Raw genomic sequence first — 12,500 nt, 5'->3', positions numbered from 1 at the left:
AGCCTGACACTAGAACCGTAGCCATCGTTAAGTTATAGCCTGACACTAGAACCGTAGCCATCGTTAACTTATAGCCTGACACTAGAACCGTAGCCATCGTTAACTTATAGCCTGACACTGATCGTAGCCATCGTTAACTTATAGCCTGACACTAGAACCGTAGCCATCGTTAACTTATAGCCTGACACTAGAACCGTAGCCATCGTTAACTTATAGCCTGACACTAGAACCGTAGCCATCGTTAACTTATAGCCTGACACTAGAACCGTAGCCATCGTTAAAATATTATAGTCTGACACTAGAACCGTAGCCATCGTTAAGTTATAGCCTGACACTAGAACCGTAGCCATCGTTAACTTATAGCCTGACAATAGAACCGTAGCCATTGTTAACTTATAGCCTGACACAGAGATGCCAACTTTAAATTTGGCTCACAGGAGTTTCAGCCACAACTCGTAGGAATTTCAACGCCGAAAGAGGAATTTCCGCTCACAAAAAAAAAGGAATTGGAACGATATTTGGCATTGTGCTTACATATTGTATAGTTCTAAATAGATAACTGATTAGAATTACAGTGTATATTATGATACATAAACACATTGCAAATTACAATCCCAAAGTTTCCTTATTTCAAATGAAGTAAAGCGCCAAAACCTAACGGTAGAGATTGTAGTACTGGTGGTAGTGAGGATGATGTGGTGTTGGTGGTTGTAGTAATAGTGGTAGAGATGATGAAGATGTGATAGTGGCTGATGTTGTAGTTGTAGTGGTAGTGATGATGATATGGTGGTGGTGCTGGTTTGAAGTAGTAGTTGTAGTGATGATGTGGTGGTGGTATAGTGGTTGTAGTAGTTGTGGTCGTGATGATAATGATGTGGTGGTGGTTGTAGTAGTGGTGGTAGTGATGTTGATGTGGTGGTGGTGGTGGTGGTGGTGGTGGTTGTAGTACAAATGGTAGTGATGATGATGTGGTAGTGGTGGTTGTAGTAGTAATGGTAATTATGATGTGGGTTGTAGTAGTAGTCGTGGTAGTGATGATAATGTGGTGGTGGTGGTTGTAGTAGTACTGGTCGTGATGATGATGTGGTGCTGGTGGTTGTAGTAGTAGTGGTAGTGATGATGATATTGTAGTGGTTGTTGTTGTAGTAGTGGTGGTAGTGATGAAGATGAGGCGATGGTAGTAGTTGTAGTAGTATTGGTAGTGATGATGATGTGGTGGTGGTTGTTGTAGTGGTGGTAGTGATGATGATGTGGTGGTGGTTGTAGTAGTATTAGTGGTAGTGATGATGATGTTGTGGTGGTGGTTGTAGTAGTATTAGTGGTAGTGATGATGTGGTGGTGGTGGTGGTTGTAGTAGTAGTGGTAGTGATGATGTGGTTGTGGTGGTTGTAGTAGTAGTGGTAGTGATGATGTGGTGGTTGTAGTAGTAGTGGTAGTGATGATGTGGTTGTGGTGGTTGTAGTAGTAGTGGTAGTGATGATGTGGTGGTGGTGGTGGTTGTAGTAGTAGTGGTAGTGATGATGTGGTTGTGGTGGTTGTAGTAGTAGTGGTAGTGATGATGATATTGTAGTGGTTGTTGTTGTAGTAGTATAGTAGTAGCATTAGCAGTAGTAGTAGTAGTAGTGATGATGATGATGATGTGGTGGTTGTAGTAGCAGTGGTAGTGATGATGATGTGGTGGTGGTGGTGGTTGTAGTTGTAGTAATGAAGATGAGGTGATGGTAGTAGTTGTAGTAGTATTGGTAGTGATGATGATGTGGTGGTGATGGTGGTTGTAGTAGTGGTGGTAGTGATGATGATGTGGTGGTGGTTGTAGTAGTGGTGGTAGTGATGATGATGTTGTGGTGGTGGTTGTAGTAGTGGTGGTAGTGATGATGATGTGGTGGTGGTTGTAGTAGTGGTGGTAGTGATGATGATGTGGTGGTGGTTGTAGTAGTGGTGGTAGTGATGATGATGTGGTGGTGGTTGTAGTAGTATTAGTGGTAGTGATGATGATGTTGTGGTGGTGGTTGTAGTAGTATTAGTGGTAGTGATGATGTGGTGGTGGTGGTGGTGGTTGTAGTAGTAGTGGTAGTGATGATGTGGTTGTGGTGGTTGTAGTAGTAGTGGTAGTAATGATGTGGTGGTGGTTGTAGTAGTAGTGGTAGTGATGATGTGAAGCTGGTGGTTGTAGTAGTAGTGGTAGTGATGATGATGTGGTGGTGGTTGCAGTAGTAGTGGTGGTGATGATGGTTGTAATACTAGTGGTAATGATGATGATGTGGTGGTTGGAAGGGAGGGGGGTATCCTTGGAACAAATTGACCTCACCGGAATTTGACGGAAGTTGCCCGGAGCCCGGAATTTTTTGCTCCAGACCGGAGTTTTTTCCGGTGAAACCGGAGTTTTGGCATCACTGCTGACACTAGAACCGTAGCCATCGTTAACTTATAGCCTGACACTAGAACCGTAGCCATCGTTAACTTATAGCCTGACACTAGAACCGTAGCCATCGTTAACTTATAGCCTGACATTAGAACCGTAGCCATCGTTAACTTATAGCCTGACACTAGAACCGTAGCCATCGTTAACTTATAGCCTGACACTAGAACCGTAGCCATCGTTAACTTATAGCCTGACACTAGAACCGTAGCCATCGTTAACTTATAGCCTGACACTAGAACCGTAGCCATCGTTAACTTATAACTGAGTTTGCGCCAACGGGTCCCGTTAGAGATAGACGACGATTGGGATTGTTTGGAAGCTTTAACCCTTTGCCCACTAGTCATTATGACATCGGAAATGCTATCGCCTTCTACATCTACGCCAGAATAGAAATAGAGGGTGGAGCCTACCATGATATAACATTTTATGGATCCCTAATTTCATCATATCAGTTCTGTCCACTGACAGGTGGGTGGATATCGCTTTCAAGAACTTATGTCCTTATATGAAATCCTGAGTTTTTGACCAATCAACGGATTGCTCTTTTGATAGCTCGCTCGTCAACATGAGTCAGCTCAGCCCTTGATTTATGTAAAGGCATCACATGCGGTATATGTTGTGTAACTTCAAAGATCACGGTTGACCGAAAGCGATGAATGGAAGCCCTACTGTGGCGTGGAGAACGAGGTCTTGTATGTATAGTTACGTCATATCTCAACGCTCGTGAATTCTTAGTACGGCTGGACTCACAATCAAAACTCGAAATCTGTGTTTTAAACTCTTGAATCAATCGAATTACATCAGTGCGTTCGTCTCATTGAGAAATGAAAAACGATATATAAATCAAGAACATCGACCGGAAAATAAGGAAATTATCATAAAATTATAAAATTTGAGAAAGCTATTTTCAAAATCAAATATATTACAAAAAAGGTTATTTCTCGACCGATTTTTATGAGACAAAGACAATTTTTCTCCACTTTTCAAGCTGATTCCAACAATGAGGTTTTCAAATTTATCGCGATAAGATTCTTTGTCTTTATTTTTTTTTAATACCCAATTGACTGCTCAGGAAATGAATACGTAATCCTTGGCGGCTAGCGAGTAGGTGTTAAATTTTGCTTACCCTTTCCCACGCAGACGCACACACACACACACACACACACACACACAGACTGAACACACAATGTATGTCTTTCACTTCTGGCCAAAGTTGCCTTATTACAACTTAGACTCGAATGATAACAGCGAGTAGGGTGTCAGATTAAACTTCAGTTTTAAAAGTCAAATTCAATTCACACCGTAATAAATCATAATAATGATCATTCTTGATATATTAGAGCATTAAAATATTTAATTCACATTACCATAAATATATTTTAAATATATGTATTTTGTAATTATTTTAGCGACGATACGAACCCCTTTTAATCGTCGAGCCGAACGATAGGATGCTAGACGACGATAAGTCTGTGTGTGTGTGTGTGTGTGTGTGTGTGTGTGTGTGTGCGTGCGTCTACGTGGGAAAGGGTAAGCAAAATTTAACACCTACTCGCTAGCCGCCAAGGATTACGTATTCATTTCCTGAGCAGTCAATTGGGTATAAAAAAAAATAATGACAAATAATCTTATCGCGATAAATTTGAAAACCTCATTGTTGGAATCAGCTTGAAAAGTGGAGAAAAATTGTCTTTGTCTCATAAAAATCGGTCTAGAAATAACCTTTTTTGTAATAGATTTGATTTTGAAAATAGCTTTCTCAAATTTTATAATTTTATGATAATTTCCTTGTTTTCCGGTCGATGTTCTTGATTTATATATAGTTTTTCATTTCTCAATGAGACGAACGCACTGATGTAACTCGATTGATTCAAGAGTTTAAAACACATATTTCGTGTTTTGATTGTGAGTCCAGCCGTACTAAGAATTCACGAGCGTTGAGATATGACGTAACTATACATACAAGACCTCGTTCTCCACGCCACAGTAGGGCTTCCATTCATTGCTTTCGGTCAAACGTGGTCTTTGAAGTTACACAACATATACCGCCTGTGATGCCTGTACATAAATCAAGGGTTGAGCTGACTCATTTTGACAAGCGAGCTATCAAAAGAGCAATCGTTGATTGGTCAAAAACTCAGAATTTCATATAAGGACACAAGTTCTGGAAAGCGATACCCACCCACCTGTCAGTGGACAGAACTGATATGATGAAATTAGGGCTCCATAAAATGTTATATCATGGTAGGCTCCACCCTCTATTTCTGTTCTGGCGTAGAAGGCGATAGCATTTCCGATGTCATAATGACTAGTGGGCAAAGGGTTAAAGCTTCCAAACAATCCCAATCGTCGTCTATCTCTAATCGGCCCCGTTAGAGCCCCGATGCGCAATCTGTCTATAGCCTGACACTAGAACCGTAGCCATCGTTAACTTATAGCCTGACACTAGAACCGTAGCCATCGTTAACTTATAGCCTGACACTAGAACCGTAGCCATCGTTAACTTATAGCCTGACACTAGAACCGTAGACAGCCATCGTTAACTTATAGCCTGACACTAGAACCGTAGCCATCGTTAATTATAGCTGACACTAGAACCGTAGCCATCGTTAAGTTATAGCCTGACACTAGAACCGTAGCCATCGTTAACTTATAGCTTGACACTAGAACCGTAGCCATCGTTAACTTATAGCCTGACACCAGAACTGTAGCCATCGTTAACTTATAGCCTGACATTAGAACCGTAGCCACCATTAACTTATAGTCTGACACTGACTGTAGCCATCGTTAACTTATAGCCTGACACATAAACCTCTAAGACTGATAGTTTGAGGTAGTTTTTTAGGTTTGTGTAGCGTCTAGTGAGTTGCTGTCAGTAGAGCTCAAGGAAACAAGTTATTTCATCGGTTGAACTATTGAATACAACTCACGATTTGTTTTCTGTTGTGGCCAAAGACTTTTCTTTTGACGTCATTTTTGGACAGTGCCAGGCTATAGATAATATGCGCTTGGCTAAGAACGACACAACATTGCTATCCGGAAGTATAACGGACCAACACACAAAATCAAATCTATTTGTAACCATGAACTTTTAGTCCGGTTAATACAGTTAAGTGAGAATTACTCATAAACGCGGATGGCAAAAAACAATAACAAAGACCTGAGTGACGTCATCTTCGTTCTATCTATAAGTTTTCGAAGGGTGATGATGGTGTCAAGGGGTTGTTATGAGGTCGATAGAGGGAATGCAAATGACGATTATGATAGTACAGAACTCGTTGGATTCTAGTACGCTCTTGGAGGAGGAGGAGGAGGAGGAGGGGGGGGGGAAGAGGAGGGGGAGAGGGAGAAGAAGAAGGAGGAGGAGGAGAGGGGAAGAGGAGGAGGACGAGGGGGAGGACGAGGGGGAGGACGAGGGGGAAGAGGAGAAGGAGGAAGAGGAGGAAGAGGAGGAGGAGGAGGAGGAGGAGGAGGAGGAGGAGGAGGAGAAGGAAGCGGAAGAGGAAGAGGAGAAGGGGGAAGAGTAAGAGGAGGAGGAAGATGAGGAATTGGAGAAGGAGAAGGAGGAGGAGGAGGAGGAGGAGGAGGAGGAGGAGGAGGAGGAGGAAGGGGAAAAGGAGGAGTCAATCCCAATTAAACTATTCACTTGCAAGAGCTTCTTACCTGAGGATAAAGTACATATCCGAGGTTCGATCCCCTTGCCTCGCCAACGTACTCTCGTACCCAAACGTCTCCTTGTACAGCGCCATGGCAAGCTGTTTACGGTACTTGGCTGGCCACGTTGAAAATAGGGGATTGTTCTGTTGAAGAAAAGATAAATATGGGGAATGAGATTAGTGGAAGAGTAGCGTCCCTTGATTGGACGTCACCCATAGTCTGTGACGTCACCGGCGGAAAAGTTATTAGAGAGAGAAGGTCATGTTGGTTGTGCGCATGCGTCTCTCGTCCTAGCGTCCAATAGTGTTTAGTTGATTTCTCCCTAAATTATCTGGCCACTTCTTATATATTGTTTATTTTCCGGTTTCCTACTTCCGACTGGAGTAACAGTCATGTAAATGTTGCTGCTCGAAGCTCGAAGAAATGAATAACAATGTGAAATGGAATGTAGGCTTCAATTTAATTACAAGAACAGATAAAATGGACGTTTCAGGTTTCCCCTTTAGCAACAAAACAGGATTAATGAAACACCACAGATGAATGAGATAATATGGTAAATTCATCTTAACTACACCACAACCACATCATTTCATTCATCTGTGGTTTTTCATTCATCCTGTTTTGTTGATAAAGGGGAAACCCGAAACGTTCATTCGATCCGATCTCATCTGCTTACATTCAATTTCACATTATTATTTATGATTGGAGTAACTACAGGAAAATCGTCACATTCGTTACGATACAACCAACATTTTTCTTATTCAAATTTCTTTTGTACGTCATAAAATATAAAGAAAATGAACACAGTGTGTTGTAGAGCATGTTTTGCTAAAGAAATTACGTCATCGCAAGAACTTTACTGCTATTGTGTTTGAGTGACAAGAAATGTATTTTTGTGTTAGTTGGGTGTGGTGTTTTGGGGAAAATCCTGAAAATGGCTGGTAATGAGAGAGTTAAACTTCTAATCTTATCTTTCACCTGTCGTCGGCATTCCCGTCTTTTTAACAAAGTAAGAGATCGTAACATTCTCACATCTTACAATATCATGATAGTTGTGTGGTGGCTATGTGCTCTAGTGGTATGACACTCGCTTTCGAATCGGAAGGTCCTGGTTCGAGCCTCGCTCTGAGCGGTGGATAGTTGAATCCCTAGAAAAGCCTCTTTACTCACATTTTCTCGGGTGTAAAATTAGTACCTGGCCGTTAACAGCGTTGTCTATGTCGTAATATTATCGCCGAACAGGCGTCATGTCTCGTTCCACATGTTACGCGTTGCTGTTGGTCAGGGACCCCTTGTAAAGCGCTTTGAGCACATTTAGTGGATATTGCGTTATATTATAATTAGCTCATTAATCCTGTTTTGTTGATAAAGGGGAAACCCGAAACGTCCATTTTATCTGTTTTCGTAAATTAGATTGAAGCTTACATTCAATTTCTCATTCTTATGTATTTCTTCGAGCTTCGAGCAGCAACATTGACATTACCCGGTTCTTTTCGGAGCATAAGTTTGTTGTTTTGTTTTGTTTTGTTGTTTTTTTGTTTGTTTGTTTGGTTTTTTTTTTGTTTTTTTTGTTTGTTTTTTTTTTGGGGGGGGGAGGTATTTTTGCTTTTAAAAATTAGCCTTGTGTAGTGGGTTGTATCATCCTGTGTCAATCGTTAATGGGGCCAGAAACAAGAAACAAACAAGTTTTCATCATAAACCGACACATACAAGCGCGCGCTAAGAGAGAGAGAGAGAGATAGATAGAGAGAGAGAGAGAGAGATAGAGAGAGATAGAGATAGAGAGATAGAGAGAGAGAGAGGGGTAGAGAGAGAGAGAGATAGAGAGAGAGATAGAGATAGAGAGAGATAGAGAGAGATAGATAGATAGATACACAGAAAGAGAGAGAGAGAGATAGAGAGAGAGATACACAGATATATATATGTATATATATATATATAGAGAGAGAGAGAGAGACAGAGAGAGAGATAGAGAGAGAGATACACAGATATATATATATATATATATATATATATATAGAGAGAGAGAGAGAGAGAGAGACAGAGAGAGAGATAGAGAGAGATAGAGAGAGAGAGATGGAGAGAGAGGGAGACACAGAGAGAGAGAGACAGTAACAATTACCAACATACCTTGATAAAAGTGGTTTTCTCTAAGAACTCCTTGGCAAGAACTTCTTTGACGGATCGGTTGTAAAGTGCCCGATCCACAACAAGGAGGTCAGTGCGCATGTCAGCTACGATAGAGGCGGTTCTAATGCTGTCCCCTGACGTCAGAGCCACGTCACCAAACGGAGCACCAGCCCCTGTAAGGAAAGGAAAATTCATATTGTTATTAATGGGAGTGATAAAAAATATATTTTTGCATTAGTTGGGTTTGAAGTTTTGGGGAAAATCATGAAAATGGCTGGTAAGGAGAGAGTTCAAAAATTGTTTCTATAGCGCAATCAATATAGGCTACACGATAATATGTGTGGTTAGCTGAGAAAAACCGGAAAGATGCACAAATTTCATAAATTGAGCTAGATATGTATACAGTGGTGTAGACCACATCTTTCTGATCATTTACCACTTTAAATTTTCTTTCTATGTCTATTAGAACCCAAGTTATGAATTTTTTTTCTGAATAAAATTTGTTGCTATGGGAAACACTTTATCTTCGATTTTGGCTCATATCTCGAATCGAAACTTATTAATAGGATTTCGATTAGCAGAGATTTTATTTCAAGGTCAGTGACCTCTTACGCTTTTAGTCTAAGTTTGTACGGCTATGTGTTCTTTGTGGTATGACACTCGCTTTCGGATCGGAAGGTCCTGAGTTCGAGCCTCGCTCGGCGCATAGTTGAGTCCTTGGAAAAGGCTCTTTACTCACATTCTCTCACCGTACTCAGGTGTAAAATGAGTACCTGGCCGTCAACATCGTTGTATCTGTCCGAAAAAATTATAATATCGCCTAATAGGTGTCATGTCTCGTCCTACATGTTAAGTGTTGCTGTTGGCCAGTGACCCTTTGTAAAGCGTTTTGAGCACGTGTAGTGGATATTGTGCCATATAAAAAAAGCTCAAATTAAGCTTTAAAAATGTCAAGGTCATTGACCTTAGTATAGATAGTTCGAAGATGACGTCACGCAATGACCTACTTTTATTTCCGCCATTGCCTTCCAGTGTTTTCTGCCAACCGGAAGTGCACACACACACCCTCCGATCAGCTGTTTAACCGCATACTATCGATTGATATCAATGTGTGAATTTAAGGAGCTGGCACCGGAAGTAAAATAAGGAACTGAACAAGTGTGTAACCATCTCAACATCAAAAACAGACGCCCACATGTATTCGTTTTTCCCTTCCACTGCCCGACTATGGAAAAGCCTCCCAGCTGAAGTGGCTGAAAACGGTTGCCAACATGCCTTCACGCGATTGCTAGAGTTTACAACGTGACTTTTTAATCTATGTGGTTTTTATTTATTTACTTTTATCTTTTTTTTATCATTTTTTTTTAAAATTAGTATTATGTGCAGAGTTTTAGCAAGTTTAAATGTAAAACCCTACATACTGTGGAGTGATCCTCGACAATATTGGAGGTTTCCACAAGACGAAGAAGAAAAAGAAGAAGAAGAAGAAGAAGAAGAAGAAGAAGAAGAAGAAGAAGAAGAAGAAGAAGAAGAAGAAGAAGAAGAAGAAGAAGAAGAAGAAGAAGGAGAAGAAGAAGAAGAAGAAGTAGAAGAAGAAGAAGAAGAAGAAGAAGAAGAAGAAGAAGAAGAAGAAGAAGAAGAAGAAGAAGAAGAAGTATGAAATGTGCCAGACATAGCAAGAAAGAAAAACAGAAGAGAAAAAAAAACATCACAAAAAATCAATCGAGGTCAGCTGAGTCAACTGATTTTTTGGGATGTTTTTTTTTTCTTGTATTTTTCTTTCTTGCTTTGTCTGGCACCTTTCATACACACTTGCTCGGATCTTTGTTGTAGTCTGAGCCAAGCCTTTGTAAATTTATAGATATAATGCGCTTGGCTAAGAAGCTCACAACATTGCCATCCGGAAGAAAAACACACACAACTCTGTGTAACCTTGAACGGTTTATAGGTAGTTCGAAGTCGACGTCACTCATGTCTTTGTTATTGTTCTTTGCCATCCGTGATTATGAGTAATTCTCGCTATAGATAGAATGAAGTTGACGTCACTCATGTCTTTGTTATTGTTCTTTGCCATCCGTGATTATGAGTAATTCTCACTATAGATAGAATGAAGTTGACGTCACTCGGGTCTTTGTAATTGCTCATTCAGACGTTTTTCTAGAAAACCCGGGAAGATGCGGCAAGCTTCGATTTGTGAGATATGAGCGAAAATCGAAGATAAACTGTTTCCCATAGCAACAAATTTTATTCAGAAAAAAAAATTCATAACTTGTGTTCTAATAGACATAGAAAGAAAATTTAAAGTGGTAAATGATCAGAAAGATGTGGTCTACACCACTGTATACATATCTAGCTCAATTTATGACATTTGCGCATCTTTCCGGTTTTTCTCAGCTAACCACACATATTATCGTGTAGCCTATATTGATTGCGCTATAGAAACAATTTTTAAACCCTCTCCTTACCAGCCATTTTCAGGATTTTCCCCAAAACTTCAAACCCAACTAACTCAATAATAGATTTTTTATCACTCTGACACAATAGCAGTAAGTTCTTGCCATACAAACACTTCTTTATCAAAACATGCTCTACAACACACTGTGTTCATTTTCTTTAAATTTTATGATGTACAAAAGAAATTTGAATTTTAAAATTGTTGGTTGTATCGTAACGAAATGTGACGATTATCCTGTAGCTAGTACGGAGAGGGTTTTAAAAAATAGTGCGAGTTAATTATTAAATTAATACTTTCAGCTTCATAGTCAATAATAGGGAATGAGATTAGCGGAAGAGTAGCGTCCCTTGATTGGACGTCACCGGCGGAAAAGTTATTCGAGAGAGAACGCCATGTTGGTTGTGGGCATGCGTCTCTCGTCCTCGCTTCCGGTGAAAGCGGCTTCAGACACTTTACCGAAAGCGAGGACGAGAGAGACGCATGCGCAAAACTAAATTGACGTTCTCTCTGCAAGGTGACGTCCAATCAAGGGACGCTACTCTTCCGCTAATCTCATTCCCTATACGAGTAGGCGACTTTCACAACGTACTAAGTCCCATTTTCATCATTCAAAGAAAAGCGTAATTTTGTGTCATTTATTTATTGACTTAAAGAGGAAAATATGAGTCTTGTTGTGCCTCATAGAACAATACCATGAGTGTTTTGAAACTCCAAATTTTCTCTGGTGATTCTATGGAGTCCAAAAGATAACTCGAGATTGTTAACTCATCATCTATTGGGATGTGACTTAGGACGATTTGAAAGTCAGCTACTCAATATTATTATGTCGAAAACGTGACAAATTCCATACCCAATGAGAGTGCAAAGTTCCCCAATCGCCCTCGATCCAGCACCCCGTCCTGATTGTAATGGACCAAGTTGGCAACAGCATCCGACTCATCGTCATCAGGATCTACGGAGTTGGCATTGCCGTTCTCGGCGGCCATTTGGTCTTTGTTGAAGATGTAGATGGAGACTTTGCCGTTGAGGGTCACGTAAAAACTGTGGGCAGGCAGAGAGAAAAATAGAAGTTAAGTGAGAATCATCACTCATAAACGTGGGTGGCAAAAAAAAAAAAAAAAAAAACAGAACAAAAAAAAAAAAAAAACAATAACAAAGACCTGAGTGACGTCAACTTCATTCTATCTATAGATAGAATGCGCTTGGCCAAGGAGTTCACAACATTGCCATCCGGAAGTATAACGGACCAACACACAAACTCTGTGTAACCATGAACTTTTATAATCTGGTTAATACAGTTTAGTGAGAACAACTCACAAACGCGGATGGCAAAAACAATAACAAAGGCCTGAGTGACGTCATCTGCATTCTATCTATATAACCAAACCAGTCTAGAGAAACCACTAGACCCACAGATAGATAGTTCGAAGATGACGTCACTCAGGTCTTTGTTATTGTTTTTTGCCATCCGCGCTTATGAGTAAAGCTCACTGAACTGTATTAACCTGACTATAAACGTTCATGGATACACACAGTTTTGTGTGTTGGTCCGTTATACTTCCGGATGGCAATGTTGTGAGCTTCTAAGCCAAGCGCATTCTATCTATACAGAGTTTGCCCCGGTTTCTATAGATAGTATGCACTTGGCTAAGAAGTTCACAACATTGCCATTCGGAAGTAAAACTGACCAACACACAAAACTGTGTGTAACCTTGAAGCTTTATAGTCTGGTTAATACAGTTTAGTGAGAAGTACTCATGAACGCGGATGGCAAAAAACAATAACAAAGACATGAGTGACGTCACATTTGAACTATCTATATTGTGAAACGGACAA

The 12,500-nt window shown here is 40.4% G+C and overlaps 1 protein-coding gene across 1 annotated transcript in view; it reads right to left on the bottom strand.

Moving 5' to 3' along the window:
* LOC144979259 (uncharacterized) overlaps positions 1–12,500 on the bottom strand; it is a 122,889-nt gene that overhangs the window by 14,489 nt on the left and 95,900 nt on the right. The window contains exons 4-6 of the mRNA XM_078925871.1: positions 11,515–11,705; positions 8,210–8,382; positions 6,086–6,222 (exon numbers count right to left, since the gene is read on the bottom strand). Of these exons, the coding sequence (XP_078781997.1) occupies positions 6,086–6,222; positions 8,210–8,382; positions 11,515–11,705 (501 nt within the window). The remainder of the gene's footprint in view (positions 1–6,085; positions 6,223–8,209; positions 8,383–11,514; positions 11,706–12,500) is intronic.

The sequence above is a fragment of the Berghia stephanieae genome, chromosome 9 (genome assembly GCF_034508935.2).
Source record: "Berghia stephanieae isolate SIO BIC M18660-M18661 chromosome 9, UCSD_Bste_1.3, whole genome shotgun sequence".
In the NCBI taxonomy this organism is placed as follows: domain Eukaryota; kingdom Metazoa; phylum Mollusca; class Gastropoda; order Nudibranchia; family Aeolidiidae; genus Berghia; species Berghia stephanieae.
This window is presented reverse-complemented; position numbering and strand designations above follow the sequence as displayed.